Below are 19571 nucleotides of genomic sequence, written 5' to 3' on the forward strand. Positions count from 1 at the left end.
CAACCATATTTATTGAGCGCTACTGTGTGCAGAACACTGTACTAAGTGCTTGAGAGAGTACAATATAACAATATAACAGACACCTTCCCTGCTTTTGAGGTGAGAAGAGAACCCAGAACTGAGCCTTGAGAGGCCCCCATTTTCTGGGACAACGCTTTGCAGCAAGTATCTCCATTAAAAGGAAGATACCCAGCCATGTTCTAAAGGAAACACTTCCCCTCTCCCTTAGTATGTTAACTACTTGAAGTGTGCTTTCTAAAGGGGTTCTGAGTGAAGAGCTATTGTCTGAAAAGCGCAAGTGTGCATGAGCTTCTGAGGGAGGCATTCTGATAGTACCTGGTGTCAGGGGATGGGGAGAGGGTTAGGCCGGGTGTTTTCTCTAGCTGTCCATGGTAATGATACCATCTCCGTGACTCTTTAGGTCTTAAAGCTATTTGCCTGGGAACCCTCCTTTGAGACGCAGGTCCAGGAGGTCCGCAGAAAAGAGGTGAAGAATTTGAAAAACTTTGCCTACCTGCAGGCTGTCATTGTGTTCATCTTCAGCATGACTCCTGTTTTGGTGAGTGTGGGATAGGGGCGGGGGCAAAGAGGCGACATCTTGGGCAATGAATGGGAGATGGCAGGTGAGTGAGGGCAGTCTGTGGGCTGAACGGGGCAGGGGGTTGCCCGGGACGGTGGCCTCCCAGAGAGCAGTCCTTGCCCTGAGGATGTTGAAGCGCAAGAGTTAGGATGGGCGATGTGCAGGGGACTAGGCATGCCCCTTCTGAAGCCGCAGGTGCCTGAATGGCTTTATTCTTTCAGGTGTCTGTCATCACCTTTGGGGTCTACGTCCTGGTGAACGAGAACAACATCTTAGACGCGCAGACGGCCTTCACCTCCATCACCCTCTTTAACCTGCTTCGCTTTCCCCTGGCCATGCTTCCCATGCTCATTTCCACCCTGCTGCAGGTAAGCAGAGACTTCCACCGCTCCCGAATCATGAGGTGGGAACTCCCAGAAACATCCGTTCCCTGATGGGGCAACAATATTCTGTAACGTTCTTCTGCTCCGTGAGAGATCCAGATGCAATGGACACAGCTGTTTCAAAGCCTGTGGTTGGGGTGGGAAGGTGCGACATGGTGAGGAGCGCACACTTTCTAGAGGACCTCCCCAGCCCACACTGTGGAATTTTGGCTAGCTCTGCATGACATATCTATAAATTATTCATTCATTCATTCAATCGCATTTATTGAGCGCTTACTGTGTGCACAGCACTGTACTAAGCGCTTGGGAAGTACAAATTGGCAACATAGATTAATGCCCGTCTCCCCTTCTAGACTGTAAACTCGTGGGCAGGGAGCTCTGTGGCATCATACTCTCCTTACTGCTTAGTACAGTGCTCTGCACACAGTAATCGCTCAAAAAATACCATTGTTGATTAAATGATTGGTCCTGGTGATTCAGGACCCACAGATAGGTCCACCCCTGTCAAATCTCTCCCTACACCCAACCTCAACCACTCTTTCAGCGACTCCTCTCACCTCTATAGACTCTTTCAGGGTGTCCTCTCCATTGAAGAGGAAATTCTGACTCTGAGGGAGAGGGAAAGTGTCTTATGAAAAGGCGAGCCCGATGGCAGAGCTGAAATTGAAAGGAAGCGTTCTCAATTACCCCTGTAGCTCTGAACGTCTTGAGTCACTGGCCTTCTCTCCAGGAGGCTTCTCAACTCACATGACACTGTGCTCTCTCCTCCAGGCTAGCGTTTCCACAGAGCGCCTGGAGAAGTACTTGAGTGGGGATGACCTGGATACCTCAGCCATTCGGTGTGATCCCACTCTTAGTAAGTGGGGGTGCAGCCCTTTTACTTGGAGGGAAGCCTGGTGGATAGAACAGTAGATAGGGAGTCAAAGGCTGAGCTCTGGTCTTTGCACTTCCCCAAACTTCCAGGTGGCCTTAGGCAAGTCGCCACTCTGCCTTCGTTTCGCCATCTGTAAAATGGGGCCTGAGTTCTAATTCCAACTCTGCCACTTGTCTGCTGTGGGATCATGAGCAAGTCACTTAGCTTCTCTGTGCCTCAGTTACTTCAACTGAAAATGGGGACAAGATATCTGTTCTCCCTCCCTCTTAGACTGTGAGCCCCAAGGAGACAGGGACTTGTCTCAATAAATACGATTGATGATGGTGATGACTGTGTCCGAGCTGCTTATATTGTATTTCATTCATTCATTCAATCGTATTTATTGAGCACCTACTGTGTGCAGAGCACTATACTAAGTGCTTGGGAAGTACAAGTCGGCAATATGTAGAGACAGTCCCTACACAACAACGGGCTCACAGTCTAGAAGGGGGAGCCAGACAACATTACAAAACATGTAGACACGTGTCAAAATCGTCAGAACAAATAGAATTATAGCTATAATGCACATCATTAACAAAATCAATCATATTTATTGAGCACTTACTGTGTGCAGAGCACTGTACCAAGCGCTTGGGACGTACACGTTGGCAACATATAGAGACAGTCCCTACCCAACAGTGGGCAATAGAATAGTAAATATGTACAAGTAACATAAATAGAGTAATAAACCTGTACAGATATATACAAGTGCTGTGGGGAGGGGAAGGAGGTAGGGCGGGGGGGATGCCCCCAGAGCTTAGTACAGTGCTAGGTGCATAGTAAGAGCTTATCAAATACCACCATTCACAAGAACTGAGTGAGGCTACATTAGGTAGTAGATGAGGAAGTGAGCTCTTTGAAAGCAATGAAAATGTTCAGGGGCAGGGGGTGGTTCTTGGGTAATAATAATAATAATGATGGCATTTATTAAGCACTTACTATGTGCAAAGCACTGTTCTAAGCGCTGGGAAGGTTACAAGGTGATCAGGTTGTCCCAAGGGGGGCTCACAGTCTTAATCCCCATCATCATCATCAATCGTATTTATTGAGCACTTACTATGTGCAGAGCACTGTACTAAGTGCTTGGTAAAATCCCCATTTTACAGGTGAGGGAACTGAGGCCCAGAGAAGTGAAGTGACTTGCCCAAAGTCACACAGCTGCAATTGGCAGAGTCGGGATTTGAACCTGTGATCTTCTTTCTCTCTGGGGTGGGGACTCTGAGGGCTGTAAGGAAGTAGTGGCCCTTGAGCCCAACGAAACTGTGGACTCTTGGGCCTGGGCCGTGGCTGAAAGAGGCAAATTCTCTCAACAGATAACGCAGTACAGTTTCACAAGGCTTCCTTTACCTGGGATCAAGATGCTGACCCCACCATCAGAGAGTGAGTCACCAACCCGCCGTGTCTCTGACAGTAGCCTCATTCTCACCTTCCCTCCATCTGAAACTCTCTCTCCATTCACAGCTGGCAGACCGCAACTCTGCCCGTCTTTCAAATCCCTTCTGAAATCGCATCTCCTCCAGGAGGCCTTCTCTGATTGGGCTCTCATCTCTCCACCCTATTTCCCCACAACAGCCATTTAAGTACTTCCATATCACCTAAAAACGTGGACACTCACCCCCCTCCCAGCGCTTGTATACGTGTCTTTATACTATCTTGCTTCCCCCTTGCCACAGTGCATTTCAGTATCTGTCTCCCCTGCTAGACTGTAAAACTTTTGAGGGCCGGGATCATGGCTGCTAACTCTAATGTCCTCTCCCAAGTGTTTAGTACAATGCCCTGTACAGGGTAAGTGCTCAATAAATACTATGGCTTGATTGCTTGAGGTTCCCATGTGAGGGAGCTGAAGAATCTGGAGGTGACTCTTTCCAAAGATTAAGGCAGAAAGGAGAACAATGGGGCACGGGAGGGAAAAGCTCAGGTGATCTGGATGGTGCCAATATGCTAGATCCTCTTCTAATTCTATAAACTTGAAGTGCTAGAGATCATTCATTTAATCGTATTTATTGAACGCTTATTGTGTCCTCTGCACTAAGCACTTGGGATAGTACAATGTGACAATAAACAGGTACATTCCCTGCCCACGATGAGCTTAAAGCCTAGAGATCCAGCTTGGGGCTGTCTCAAATTTTGGTCTTTCCTGAGTGCGGTATAAGAAAGAGCCATCAGGATGGGAGGGCGAGTGGGAGGGACAAGGGGGGCTTCTTGGTCATCTAGAGTCTACATCCCACAGGACGTGATTTAAGACCCCAATTTGGATCCCTTGGGCCACAGCCCATCCCAGTCCAAGGAGGCTGAGAGCAGTCCCCTGCTTCCAGCACTCGGCTGAGAGAAGCTTGGGCTCGCATTCCCACCCCCGGCCCCTTCTGTTGTACATCTTAGCGGAAGGATGCTTTCTTCGGCCTAGACCTCCGCTCTATAATAGGGTGTGACCAGGGACAGAAGGATTCAGAGCAGAAAGCTTCTGGGAATTTTTTTCTCCCCCAGGTGACACATCCTCCCCGCTACCGCCTCAGCACTTAATCACTCAAAGCCAAATGTAGGTCTTGGTACCTGTCAATTTACACATTTTGCTGCTTAAGCACTTATCCGTCCACTTATTCAACTTTCCATATTCGTTTTCCTCCTAATTGTAAATAATTACATAGGTCTCCCCTGTTAGCCTGAAAATTCCTTGTGGACATGGGTTAGCGCAGAGAGACCCATGAAGCAGAGAGAGTTTCTGCGCCCTGGTCGTGTGCTGCCAAATTATAATCAATCAATCAATCAATCAATCGTATTTATTGAGCGCTTACTGTGTGCAGAGCACTGTACTAAGCGCTTGGGAAGTACAAGTTGGCAACATAAAAGAAACACAATCTTACGATAAATGGAAGCAAATACTCTGGCCCCAGTCTGTATGTCCCTGGGTTAGAAGGGTTAAGAAGGATTTAGTTCAATTCAGGATGGGTTGTGGGTCCGTGATTGGTTGTTGATCTGCGATGCATTATTGGTCTGTAATGGGTTATCGGTCCATGACGGGTTATCGTTCCGAGATGAGTTATCGATCCATGACAGGTTCTCGATCTGTGATGCATTATCGGTCCACGATGGGCTATCGGTCCGCGATGTGTTATTGGTCTGGGATCGAGGGAACTATAAGAGACGTCACCCATGAGGATGGATGTCAAGAGAGGCAACCATCACTCTATTCCTCCCAATACCTGTAGTCCATCCGAACCACGTTGGAGCATAGTACTGGTTTGGATGGACCATTGGTCTGACCTGATATCACCTTGCTTATGTTCTTGCGCTCCTGGTTCTGGAGTTGCTCTGCGTTGTGTCAGGGTAGTCTGGTCCTGAGTTCCATGGCAGAGGGGCAACTTACTCACTGTGCCTTGTTCTTGTCTCTCTCACCATGACCCCTCACTCACATCCTCCTGCCTCCCTCCCCCTTCATATCTGACAGACCACGATTCTCCCCAACTTCGAAGACTTACTAAAATCAGACCTCCTCCAGGAAGCTTTCCCTGACTAATGTTTCCTCTCCCCACTTGATTTTCCCTCTTTACAGTACCGCTAGAGTCCATAAACCCTAAGGATGTAGATTCTCCTCCCACAGCCCCAGACTGAGCCCCCTCCTTCCTCTCCCCCTCTTCCCCTCCCCATCCCCCCCTTACCTCCTTCCCCTCCCCACAGCACCTGTATCATCATCATTATCAATCGTATTTATTGAGCGCTTACTATGTGCAGAGCACTGTACTAAGCGCTTGGGAAGTACAAATTGGCAACATATAGAGACAGTCCCTACCCTAAAGTGGGCTCACAGTCTAAAAGGGGGAGACAGAGAACAAAACCAAACATACTAACAAAATAAAATAAATAGAATAGATATGTACAAGTAAAATAAATAAATAAATAAATAGAGTAATAAATATGTACAAACATATATACATATATACAGGTGCTGCGGGGAAGGGAAGGAGGTAAGATGAGGGGGATGGAGAGGGGGACGAGGGGGAGAGGAAGGAAGAGGCTCAGTCTGGGAAGGCCTCCTGGAGGCCTGTATATATGTTTGTATGTATTTATTACTCTATTTATTTATTTTATTTGTACATATTTATTCTATTTGTTTTACTTTGTTAATATGTTTTGTTTCGTTCTCTGTCTCCGCCTTCTAGACTGTGAGCCCACTGTTGGGTAGGGACCGTCTCTATATGTTGCCAACTTGTACTTCCCAAGCGCTTAGTACAGTGCTCTGCACACAGTAAGCTCTCAATAAATACGATTGAATGAATGAATGAATGGATGAACTTATGTCCATATCCTTATTTTCTGTTGCTTCTTTCACCTGTCATTTATCTTACTCTCCGTCTCCCCAAGTGTATTATAAGAATCTTGAGGGCAGGAGCCACGTCTACTAACTCTACTGTGCTGTCTCAAGTACTTAGTATAGTGCTCTGCACGGCGTAAGCACAACAAATACCTCTTCTAGACTGTGAGCCCGCTGTTGGGTAGGGACTGTCTCTATGTGTTGCCGACTTGTACTTCCCAAGCGCTTAGTACAGTGCTCTGCACACAGTAAGCGCTCAATAAATACGATTGATTGATTGATTGACTGATTGATGGGCGGACTCCAGCACCATTAGGGCAAACCAAAAACTAAGTCAATAGATAAATAAACCTCAGCTTTCTGGCTGGGCCCAGAAACAGGATGGTGGGTATTCCTGACCAAGAGAGAAGTTTTCACCTCAGGCGAATTAACCAGTGCTGCCGCCTGCCATTGCCAAGAGGCAGACAGGTGGACCCAGGATGCAAGCATTGGTGGGGGCTGCCGTGCCGCCACGGGGTGAGGTGTTCTGGTGAAAAGTAGCCCGACTCCAGATGCCCAGTTTACTTCTGGGAGTTGGGTTCCCTCAGCATCACCTTCTGAACCTGGAACGGTCTCCCATGTCTTTCAGTGTCACTCTGGACGTCCAGCCTGGTCAGCTGATGGCCGTGGTAGGGGCTGTGGGCTCTGGCAAGTCCTCCCTCATTTCAGCCCTGCTGGGAGAGATGGAGCATGTTCACGGGAGCATCACCATTAAGGTGAGAGGATGTGGGGGGTTTCGGGCCCAGGAGAAGGCTCAACCGGGGGCTGCAAGAAGGGGCTGGCAGGGCCTACTTCAGGATCCGAGCTGGAAGCCAGGGAAATGTCTGTCTGTCTGGGAAGCCTGTATACCTGCTCAAAGTCAGAGGGAGTTGGCTGGGGAAGTAGAAGCCGTTTCTTTGCGTGGTCTCCCACCAACGCTAGCTCTGCCAGTGCTGGCCAGCCACGTTAGACCCTGTGGTTGGCTCGGAGTCGGAAGGCTGCCTTGGGATACCCACGGCGCTGGGTGAGTTTGGAGAATAATTGCAGTGTGATGGCTCTGACTGACACCCACGCTGTCCCCGTAGGCTGGCGCTGGGCCTCAGCCTGTGCTCCCTCACCAGCCTGGCCTGCTAAGGACTTGTGAAGGGCGCCTGGGTCAGCGGGGCTCAGGCCCGTGGCTCTGGGAAGCAACGAGGGGGCCTTGCTGTCCAAGTGCTTTGGCCTGGCATATTTTCTGAGGCAGATTTTAATTGTTGAACTTGAACTGGCTTTCAGGGTGTCAGCATGACATGATTTGTTCTGCTTTTTTAATGGTATTTGTTAAGCATTCATTCATTCAATCGTATTTATTGAGCGCTTACTGTGTGCAGAGCACTGTACTAAGCGCTTGGGAAGTACAAGTTGGCAACATGCAGAGACGGTCCCTGCCCAATAACGGGCTCACAGTCTAGAAGGGGGAGACAGACAACACAAAACAAAACATGTGGACGAGTGTCAAGTCGTCAGAACAAATAGAATTAAAGCTAAGTTCATTCATTCATTCAATCATATTTATTGAGCGCTTACTGTGTGCAGAGCGCTGTACTAAGTGCTTAGGAAGTACAAGTTGGCAACACATAGAGACGGTCCCTACCCAACAACAAGCTCACAGTCTAGAAGGGGGAGACAGACAACAAAACAAAACACGTGGTCAGGTGTCAAGTCATCAGAATAAATAGAAGTAAAGCTAGATGCACATTATTAGCACTTACTATGTGCCAAGCACTGTACTAAGCACTGGGGTAGGTTGGATACAGTCTTAATCTATTACTCTACTTATTTATTTTATTTGTACATATTTATTCTATTTATTTTATTTTGTTAATTTGTTTTGTTTTGTTCTCTGTCTCCCCCTTCTAGACTGTGAGCCTGCTATTAGGTAGGGACCATCTCTATGTGTTGCCAACTTGTACTTCGTAAGCACTTAGTACAGTGCTCTGCACACAGTAAGCACTCAATAAATACGATTGAATGAATGAATGAATCCCCATTTTAATAATAACAATAATAATAATAATAATTGTGGTATTTGTTAAGTGCTTACTACATGCCAGGCACTATACTAAGCACTCAGGCGGATACAAGTAAATCAGGTTGGGCCCAGTCCCTGTCCCATGTGGGGCTCACAGTTTTAATCCCCATTTTGCAGCTGAGGTAACTGAAGCACAGAGAAGTAAAGTGACTTGCCTGAGGTCACACAGCAGAAAAATGGCAGAGCTGGGATTAGAACCCAGGACCTCTGACTTCAGGCCCATGCTCTATCCACTAGGCTATGCTGCTTCTGCATCTTGCTTCCCCCCACACTAACATCTAATCAGTCCCTTGTGGCCGGAGGCTAGGCCTTAACTGATTTACTTGTATTTCTCCCTGGCATTTGACACAAGGCCTGCTCATTGTAAGCTGTTACACACTGGCAGTGTTTCCTAATGGAAAGATCATGGGTCTGGGAGACAGAGGACCTGGGTTCTAATCCCAGCGCTGTCCCCTGCCTGCTGTGTGACCTTGGATAAGTCACTTAATTTCTCTGGACCTCAGTTACCTCCCTCGTCCCCCTCTCCATCCCCCCCATCTTGCCTCCTTCCCTTCCCCACAGCACCTGGATATATGTATATATGTTTGTACATATTTATTACTCTATTTATTTATTTTACTTGTACATATCTATTCTATTTATTTTATTTTGTTAGTATGTTTGGTTTCGTTCTCTGTCACCCCCTTTTAGACTGTGAGCCCACTGTTGGATAGGGACCGTCTCTATATGTTGCCAACTTGTACTTCCCAAGCGCTTAGTCCAGTGCTGTGCACACAGTAAGCGCTCAATAAATACGATTGCTTGATTGATTGATTGTGAATTGGGGATTCAATGCCTATTCTCCCTCCCTTTTAGACTGCGAGCCCCATGTGGGACAGGGACCGCGTCTGACCCGATTAACTTGAATCAACCCCAAAACTTAGAAAAGTGCTTGACACGTAGTAATAATAATAATAATAATAATAATAACGGGATTTGTTAAGCGCTTACTATGTGCAAAGCACTGTTCTAAGCGCTGGGGAGTTTACAAGATGATCAGGTTGTCCCACGGGGGGCTCACAGTCTTCATCCCCATTTGACAGACGGGGTAACGGAGGCCCAGAGAAGTTAAGTGGCTTGCCCAAGTTCACGCAGCTGACAAGTGGTGGAGTAATGACGATGATGATAACGATCGAATACGATTCACTCATTCAAATACGATTGAAGGAATGAATAATTATTCATTATTAATGCATGTATTACTACATTACTATAGTAATAGTATAATTACTATTATAATAATAATAGTAATATTATTACTATTGATAATAATAATAGCAACAACAACAGTGATTCTTTTCTGCCCCCACCCATTCCTGCTGTTTGTTCTCTCTTCCAATTCTTCTGTCTCGCCATCCTGCCGTCCCACCAATCCCGCCTCAGGGGTCCTTAGCCTACATCCCTCAGCAGGCCTGGATTCAGAACGGCACCCTGAAGGACAATGTTCTCTTTGGGGCCCCATTGGACGAAGGCCGGTACCAGCAGATTCTGGAGGCTTGTGCTCTTCTCCCAGACTTGGAGCTGCTCCCCGGGGGCGACATGGCCGAGATCGGCGAGAAGGTACCTGAAACCTGAAGCCAGGGGTTCCCGGGGGTCGCTGGGATAGGGGTGAAGGCAGGAGGGAGGGCAGAAAGCCTGATTTTGGACCAGCTAAAGGGGGTTCCTTAGAACAGAGGCTTGGCGAGATCAGGAGACGAGAAAGGGGAAGGGGCCCGGCTGATTCCAGATGTAAGGGAAGGTTGCTTGCAATTAAAAGAAGTTCAACAGAGCAGCCAGAAGACAGTGTGGTCTAATGGGCAGGGCTTGAGTTGACATCCCTGGGCTAGCCTCTAAGTGGTTGGGCTTTTATAAATGGTATTTATTAATAATAATAATGATGGCATTTATTAAGCGCTTACTATGCGCAAAGCACTGTTCTAAGCACTGGGGAGGTTAGAAGGGGATCAGGTTGTCCCATATCACAGTCTTAACCCCCATTTTACAGATGAGGTAACTGAGGCCCAGAGAAGTTAAGTGACTTGCCCAAAGCTGACAATTGGCAGAGCTGGGATTTGAACCCCTGAACTCCGGCTCCAAAGCCCGTGCTCTTTCCACTTAGCCACGCTGCTTCTCTATTAAGCGCTTACTGTGTGTCAGGCACTTTACCAAACCCTGGGATAGATAAAGCAGCAGCAGCGTGGCTCAGTGGAAAGAGCCCGGGCTTTGGAGTCAGAGGCCGTGGGTTCAAACCCCGGCTCCGCCAACTGTCAGCTGTGTGACTTTGGGCAAGTCACTTAACTTCTCTGGGCCTCAGTTATGTCATCTGTTAAATGGGGGTGAAGACTGTGAGCCCCCTGTGGGACAACCTGATCACCTTGTAACCTCCCCAGTGCTTAGAACAGTGCTTTGCACATAGTAAGCACTTAATAAATGCCATCATTATTATTATTATACAGGATAATCAGGTTGGACACAGTTCATGTCCCACATGGGGCTCATAGTCTTACTCGCCAGATGAAGGAACTGAGGCCCAGAAAAGTAAAGGGACTTGCTCCAGATCACCCAGCAGACGAGTGGCAGAGTCAGGATTAGAACCCAGGCCCTTCTGATTCCCAGGCCCCTGCTCTATCCACTGGGCCATGCTGCTGGGTCTCCACTGTCTGGCCTCAGAGGCTTCGATTCCCCTCCAGGCTCAACAGTTTCTGCAGAAGCAAAAGGAAGAAAATGACTGTGAGGTGGGAGGGGGGTCAGAAGGGTGAGGGGTTAATGAGTCCGGACTAAACAATGGTTGAACCCTTAGAAGGGCAGGTCTGCGATGTTCCTGCCTTCCTTATTTTGGCAAGATCACCCTCTCTCTCAGCTCTGTCCCCTTCGGAGGAGCTGGAAACAGGGCAGCGGCTTACTGGAAATGTTTTTTTTCTTTTGAGGGCATCAACCTCAGTGGGGGTCAGAAGCAGCGGGTCAGCCTGGCCAGGGCTGTCTACAGCAACATGGACATTTTTGTCCTGGATGATCCACTCTCAGCGGTGGATGCCCATGTGGGGAAGCACATTTTCAATAAAGTCTTGGGCCCAAATGGTCTGCTGAAAGGCAAGGTAAGAACTGGGACTTTTTCCTCTCCTAGTAGCTGCAAGTAGTAGGGGTAGCAGTAGAAGTTTTAGTAGTAGTATTGATATTTAGTCAGTCAGCTGTCCTTACTGAGCACTTACTGTGTGCAGAGCACTGTACTAAGCACTTGGGAGAGTATAATGCAACTATAATTGACACATTCCCTGCCCACAATGAGCTGCAGTGGTCTTAGTGTCCTCTCCATTGGACATAACAAATCCTCCTCCTCTCTCTTGGGGGGCCACTCCCTTTCTACTCCCACCCTCTCTCTCTGAGGGGAAAGACCCAGCCTCCCAGAGGAGGGTTGAATATCTTCAGGATAATCTGGTCTCCCCCTAACCTTGCCCTCTGATGGAGTCAAGAATTCCCAGCCAATTCTCTCCTTCTCCAAATCCTCGGCCCCTAGGAGCTCGGCCCAATCAATCAATCAATCAATCATATTTATTGAGCGCTTACCGTGTGCAGAGCACTGTACTAAGCGCTTGGGAAGTACAAGTTGGCAACATATAGAGACAGTCCCTATCCAACAGTGGGCTCACAATCTAGAAGACTGTGATGTCACATGTTGGAGATTGGCCCGACCCGCTCCATGATGGTAACCTGTCTACTCCTGGCTATAGAGTTAGGGACGGCTCCCCAGCATCCAAGAGAGGGAAGAGAAAAATACGACCATGGTCTCTTTGTGGCTAAATTCTCCATTGGTTGCCTGCTGGGAGACAGTAGATTGAAGACCCTCTGGTGACTGGTCCCCTGGTGTAATGGTTAGCACTTTGGACTTTGAATCCAGCGATTTGAGTTCAAATGTCAGTGGGACCTTTGTAACTTTTCTTCTAGACTGTGAGCCTGCTGTTGGGTAGGGACCGTCTCTAAGTGTTGCCAACCTGTACTTCCCAAGTGCTTAGTACAGTGCTCAGCGCACAGTAAGAGCTCAATCAATGTGATTAAATGAATGAATGAATATTTATTTACTGGTACATATTTATTCTATTTATTTTATTTGGTTCATAAGTTTTGTTTTGTTGTCTGCCTCCCCCTTCTATACTGTGAGCCCACTGTTGGGTAGGGACCGTTTCTATATGTTGCCAACTTGTACTTCCCAAGCGCTTAGTATAGTGCCCTGCACACAGTAAGCGCTCAATAAATACGATTGAATGAATGAATATTTATTTTACTTGTACGTATTTATTCTATTTATTTTATTTGGTTTGTATGTTTTGTTTTGTTGACTACCTCCCCCTTCTAGACTGTGAACCCGCTGTTGGGTAGGGACCGTCTCTATATGTTGCCAACTGTACTTCCCAAGCACTTAGTACAGTGCTCTGCACACAGTAAGCGCTCAATAAATACGATTAAATGAATGAATATTTATTTACTTGTACATATTTATTCTATTTATTTTATTTGGTTTATATGTTTTGTTTTGTTGTCTGCCTCCCCCTTCTAGGCTGTGAACCCGCTGTTGGGTAAGGACCGTCTCTATATGTTGCCAACTTGTACTTCCCAAGCGCTTAGTACAGTGCTCTGCACACAGTAAGCGCTCAATAAATACGATTCAATGAATGAATGAATATTTATTTTACTTGTACATATTTATTCTATTTATTTTATTTAGTTTATATCTTTTGTTTTGTTGTCTGCCTCCCCCTTCTAGACTGTGAGCCCGCTGTTGGGTAGGGACCGTCTCTCTATGTTGCCAACTTGTACTTCCCAAGCGCTTAGTACAGTGCCCTGCACACAGTAAGCGCTCAATAAATACGATTGAATGAATGAATGAATGTAAACTTGCCCCGCAATTGTCCTTTTCAGACGCGGCTCTTGGTGACACACAGTATCAACTTCTTGCCCTTCGTGGATGAGATTGTAGTCCTGACGAATGGGAGCGTGTCTGAGAAGGGATCCTACGAGACTCTGTTGGCCAACGGAGGGGCCTTTGCTCAGATTTTAAGCACGTACAGCAAGCACAACAGCTCTGAAGGAGAGGCCACAGGTAGGGGGAAAGCAGGGATTTGTTCTCTCCAGGAGACTGGGGGCATCAGACTCAGAAGGGAAGCTGAAGGAGAGGCCGCTTGCCCTCAGGTAACTTCCAGATCCCCTTTGCTGTGAGGCTGGGGCCATCTCAGCCGCGCGGCCTCGAGGAAAAAGCCCGGGCCTGGAGTCAGAGGCCCGGGATTCCAAATGCTTTGTACAGTGGTCTTCACAAAGTAAGCGCGTAATAAATATAGAGAAGCAGCGTGGCTCTGTGGAAAGATCGCAGGCTTTGGAGTCAGAGGTCATGGGTTCAAATCCCAGCTCCGCCAATTGTCAGCTGGGTGACTTTGGGCGAGTCACTTCATCATCATCAATCGTATTTATTGAGCGCTTACTATGTGCAGAGCACTGTACTAAGCTTCACTTCTCTGGGCCTCAGTTCCCTCATCTGTAAAATGGGGATTAAGGCTGTGAGCCCCCCCCATGGCACAACCTGATCACCTTGTAACCTCCCCAGCACTTTCAACAGTGCTTTGCACATAGTAAGTACTTAATAAATGCCATTATTATTCCCTTCTAGACTGTGAGCCCGTTGTTGGGGAGGACCGTCTCTATATGTTGCCAACTTGTACTTCCCAAGCGCTTAGTTCAGTGCTCTGCACACCGTAAGCACTCAATAAATACGATTGAATGAATGAATGAATCCTGGCTCCACCACTGATCTGCTGTGTGATCTTAGGCAAGTCACTTAACTTCTCTGTTCCTCAGTTCCCTCATCTGCAAAATGGGGATTTAATACCTGTTCTCCTTCCCTCCTATTCAGCTTGTGAGCCCCATACGGGGCCTGATTATCCTGTATTTACTCTAGCACTCAGTACAGTGTGTGATATATAGTAAGCGCTTAGCAAATACCACAATAGTAATAATTTATTATTATTGTTATAACTATCTCTTGAGACTCTCTGGGCTTCAATGACCTCAGGCAGCCCTCTCAGAGAAGGATAGATTTGGGACAAATTCCTTGATTGTGTTTAATAATAATGATAATAATGATGATGGCATTTGTTAAGCGCTTACTATGTGCGAAGCACTGTTCTAAGTGCTGGGGAGGTTACAAGGTGATCAGGTTGTCCCATGTGGGGCTCACAGTCTTAATCCCCATTTTACAGATGAGGTAACTAAGGCACAGAGAAGCTAAGTGACTTGCCCAAGGTCACACAGGTGACAATTGGCAGAGCCTGGATTTGAACCCATGACCTCTGACTCCCAAGCCCGTGCTCTTTCCACTGAGCCACACTGCTTCTCAAAGACCTCATTTCTGCAGGAGTTGAGCACCCATTATGAGAAACAGCTTGGCTTAGTGTATAGAGCACAGGCCTGGGAATCAGAAGGACCTGGGTTCAAATCCCAGCTTTGCCACGTGTCTGATGTTTGTGCATATTTATTACTCCATTTATTTTACTTGTACATATTTATTCTATTTATTTTGTTTGGTTTATATGTTTTGTTCTGTTGTCTGTCTCCCCCTTCTAGACTATGAGCCCGCTGTTGGGTAGGGACCGTCTCTGTATGTTGCCAACTTGTACTTCCCAAGCGCTTAGTGCAGTGCCCTGCACACAGTAAGCGCTCAATAAATACGATTGAATGAATGAATGAATGCTGTGTGATTTTGGGCAAGTCACTCCGCTTCTCTGTGACTCAGTTACCTCTTCTGTAAAAAATGGGAAAAAGAGTGTGAGCCCCATGTGGGACTGTGTCCAACCTGATTAACTTGTATCTACCACAGTGCTTAGAACAGTGCTCAGAACATAGTAAGCGCTTGACAGGTACCATATTATTATTATTATTATTACCTCCTTGGGGTTTTCCCAAAGTCTAACCCAATGTTTCTTTGGACCATTCAGCAGGATCCGCATGGGCTTCCAAGGGAGGTTTAGAGGGGATTGAGGAGGGTATCGGACTGAAAGTTAAGTTCGGGAAGATTTTTATAGGCACCGACCCAGAGAAGCTGCATGGTTTCTGCTGGTGTGACGCCCAATCCCCATCCCCAATCTATCGATGGCATGATACAGGGAAGCAGCGTGGCTCAGTGGAAAGAGCCCGGGCTTTGGAGTCAGAGGTCATCGGTTCAAATCCTGGCTCCTCCACTTGTCAGCTGTGTGACTTTGGGCAAGTCACTTCACTTCTCTGGGCCTCAGTTCCCTCATCTGTGAAATGGGGATTTAAGACTGTGAGCCCCACGTGGGACAACCTGATCACTTTGTAAACTCCCCAGTGCTTAGAACAGTGCTTTGCACATAGTAAGCACTTAATAAATGCCATCATTATTATTATTAATATGTACTGAACACTTGCTGGGTACAGAACACTGTACTAAATGCTTGGGAGAGTATGATACAATAGAGTTCATTCATTCAATCGTATTTATTGAGTGCTTACTGTGTGCAGAGTACTCTACTAAGCACTTGGGAAGTACAAGTTGGCAACATGTAGAGACGGTCCCTACCCAACAATGGGCTCACAGTCTAGAAGGGGGAGACAGACAACAAAACAAAACACGTGGACAGGTGTCAAGTCACCAGAATAAATAAAAATAAAGGTAGATGCACATCATTAACAAAATAAATGGAATAGTAAATATGTACAAGTAAAATAAATAGAGTAATAAATCTGTACAAACATCTATACAGGTGCTGTGGGGAGGGGAAGGAGGGAGGGCAGGGGGGATGGGGAGGGGGAGAGGAAAAAAGGGGATTCAGTCTGGGAAGGCCTTCTGGAGGAGGTGAGCTCTCAGTAGGGCTTTGAGAGTTGGCAGGTATGTTCTCTGCCCACAACCAACTTAAAATCTAGACAGGGAGACACCTATTCCTCATCAGCGCTTACTACACTGTCTGTCACATAGTAAGCACTTAAACAAATGCCATTATTTCTTATTTGGGACAAATTCCTTGATGGTGTTTAATAATAATAATGATGGCATTTGTTAAGCGCTTACTGTGTGCGAAGCACATAATAATTATTATTATTTCTCTTTTTCTAGTGGATGTCGGGGCCAACAGTGAAGAGGAGGAGGAGGATGGAGCGATACCCGCTGCAGAGGAAGTTCCCGATGAGGTGGTCACCCTGGCCCTGAAAAGAGAGAGCAGCTATCGTCGGCGCCTCAGCCGCAGGTTGGGGACCCGACCACACCGTGTGTCCCAGCTTCACGCCTTGGATTTGTCCGATGGGAGAGAGCACCTTGTCTCTGGACCCTGCTGTTTGCTCTCCTGGGGCCTGTTCATTCATTCATTCAGTCAGTCGTATTTACTGAGCGCTTACTGTGAGCAGAGAACTGTACTAAGTGCTTGGAAAGTACCGATGGGAGAGAGCACCTTGTCTCTGGACCCTGCTGTTTGCCCTCCTGGGGCCTGTTCATTCATTCAGTCTGTCAGTCATATTTACTGAGCGCTTACTGTGTGCAGAGCACTGTACTAAGCACTTGGAAAGTACAATTCGGCAACAAAGAAAGACAGCCCCTACCCAACAACGGGCTTACAGTCTAGAAGGGGGAGACAGACAACAAAACAAAACAAGTAGACAGGCATCGATAGCATCAAAATAGATAAATTCTAGACTGCGAGCCCAGTGTTGGGTAGAGACCGTCTCTATATGTTGCCAACTCGTACTTCCCAAGCACTTAGTACAGTGTTCTGCACACAGTAAGCGCTCAATAAATACGATTGAATGAATAAATAGAATTACAGATATAGACACACCGTTAATAAAATAAATAGAACAATAAATATGTACAAATATACCCAAGTGATGTAGGGTGGGAAAGGGGGTAGGGCAGAGGGAGGGAGTAGAGGCGATGGGGAGGGGGGGAGCAGCAGAGGAAAAGGGGGGCTCAGTCTGGGAAGGCCTCCTGGAGGAGGGGAGCTTGGAAGGGAGGAAGAGAGCTAGTTTGGCGGATGTGAGGAGGGAGGGCATTCCAGGCCAGAGGTAGGATTTGGGCCGGGGGTCGACGGCGGGACGGGTGAGAACGAGGCCCAGTATACATATCTATTCTATTTATTTTATTTTGTTAGTATGTTTGGTTTTGTTCTCTGTCTCCCCCTTTTAGACTGTGAGCCCACTGTTGGGTAGGGACTGTCTCTATATGTTGCCAATTTGTACTTCCCAAGCGCTTAGTACAGTGCTCTGCACATAGTAAGTGCTCAAGAAATACGATTGATGATGATGATGATGAAGAGGTTAGCCACGGCAGAGGAGCGGAGGGTGCGGGCTGGGCTGGAGAAGGAGAGAAGGGAGGTGAGGTAGGAGGAAGCAAGGGGATGGAGAGCTTTGAAGCCAGTGGTGTCCATCCTTCAATGGACACCAATGGGAGGGTGGGGTGGAGGGGCGTTGCAACACTAGTTCTCCTTGGGTTAATGGGGACCCGGATGGAAGCATCCCGGCCCAGGGTGGTACACTGAGGGGATTTGTCCTTTTTTCCTCAGTTCCAGGATTGGAAGCTCCCGGCTTCGGAAGTCATTAAGAAGCACCCTAAAAGCTAGGGAGTTGGGAGCCGGGCAGACGGGCCCCAAGGAACTGGTGAAAGGACAGAAGCTAATTAAGAAGGAAGCAATGGAAATTGGAAAGGTACCGGGAGAAATCCACCCCAAGGGGCCAACCCAGTCTTAGACAGAGGGTCACAAAGCTGTTTGTCAAAATGGATCCCTCCTTTAGTAGCTTCCCCTCCTTCCCTTTCTCTCTCTCTTTGTTCATTACTCTATTTATTTATTTATTTATTTATTTATTTATTTATTTATTTATTTATTTATTTATTTTGCTTGTACATGTCTATTCTATTTATTTTATTTTGTTAGTATGTTTGGTTTTGTTCTCTGTCTCCCCCTTTTAGACTGTGAGCCCACTGTTGGGTAGGGACTGTCTCTATATGTTGCCAATTTGTACTTTCCAAGCGCTTAGTACAGTGCTCTGCACATAGTAAGCGCTCAATAAATGCGATTGATGATGATGATGATCTTGTTGCCTCTCTCCCTTTCCCCCGACTGGAACCATGAACCCTCCCTCCGCATGACTCCCTATTTGGAAATTGGTTTCTCTTTCCCACTCCCTTGGGACTAGTGAAGGGACGGCACTGACAGTCATGTGCAGGGAGTGTTGGGAAATGTTGAAAGGAAGGAAAGGATTTTAGCTGTCCATCAGATTGTAAATTCCTCAAGGTCGGGGGGCACGCCTTCAACTTTTATTGTACACTTCCAAGCGCCTACTATAACTACTAGAAGAAGCAGCTGGAGAAGCAGCGTGGCTCAGTGGAAAGAGCCCGGGCTTTGGAGTCAGAGGTCATGGGTTCAAATCCCGGCTCCGCTACTTGTCAGCTGTGTGATTTTGGGCAAGTCACTTCAGTTCTCTGCGCCTCAGTTCCCTCATCTGTAAAATGGGGATTAAGACTGTGAGCCCCCCGTGGGACAACCTGATCACCTTGTAACTTCCCCAGCGCTTAGAACAGTGCTTTGTACATAGTAAGCGCTTAACAAATGCCATCATTATTATTATTATTATTATTACTACTTTTATTTTCCAAGGGACAGTAGTAGTACGCTTCCAAGCACCTACTACAGTATTCTGCCACAGTGGCTAGAGCTGGGAGTCAGAAGGTCATGGGTTTTAATCCCAGCTCTGCCACATATCTGCTGTGTGACCTTGGGCAAGTCACTTCACTACTCTGCGCCTCAGTTACCTCAGTCGTAAAATGGAGATTGAGACTACGAGCCCCACAATGGACAGGGACTGTATCCAACTCGATTTGCTTCTATCTACCCAAGCATTTAGTACAGTGCCTGGCACATAGTAAGTCTTAACAAATACCACAATGAGCATTCAATAGATACTGGTGACCTTAATGGGGCGGGACAAAGAGAAATCCTTCATTTCCTTCCTTCCTGGCTTTCCACCAAATTCTCCTCCTTCCTTTGGTCAAACACCTCACTAATAATAATAATAATTATGTTGGTATTTGTTAAGCGCTTACTATGTGGAAAGCACTGTTCTAAGCGCTGGGGAGGGTACAAGGTGATCATGGTGGTCCCACGTGGGGTCACAGTCTTAACCCCCATTTTACAGATGAGGTAATTGAGGCACAGAGAAGTCAAGTGACTTGCCCAAAGTCACACAGCTGACAAGTGGCGGTGCCGGGATTTGAACCCATGGCCCCCGAC

The 19571-nt window shown here is 47.1% G+C and overlaps 1 protein-coding gene across 1 annotated transcript in view; it reads left to right on the top strand.

Annotated features, from left to right (window-relative positions):
• The window catches only part of ABCC2 (ATP binding cassette subfamily C member 2), a 117351-nt gene that overhangs the window by 67000 nt on the left and 30780 nt on the right, over positions 1-19571 (top strand). Inside the window, exons 12-21 of the mRNA XM_038743866.1 lie at positions 422-559; positions 802-948; positions 1735-1819; positions 3190-3256; positions 6814-6940; positions 9697-9873; positions 11220-11387; positions 13207-13387; positions 16409-16538; positions 17847-17988. Coding sequence (XP_038599794.1) covers positions 422-559; positions 802-948; positions 1735-1819; positions 3190-3256; positions 6814-6940; positions 9697-9873; positions 11220-11387; positions 13207-13387; positions 16409-16538; positions 17847-17988 — 1362 coding nt within the window. The remainder of the gene's footprint in view (positions 1-421; positions 560-801; positions 949-1734; positions 1820-3189; positions 3257-6813; positions 6941-9696; positions 9874-11219; positions 11388-13206; positions 13388-16408; positions 16539-17846; positions 17989-19571) is intronic.

This window comes from Tachyglossus aculeatus, chromosome 3 (genome assembly GCF_015852505.1).
Source record: "Tachyglossus aculeatus isolate mTacAcu1 chromosome 3, mTacAcu1.pri, whole genome shotgun sequence".
Lineage (NCBI taxonomy): Eukaryota > Metazoa > Chordata > Mammalia > Monotremata > Tachyglossidae > Tachyglossus > Tachyglossus aculeatus.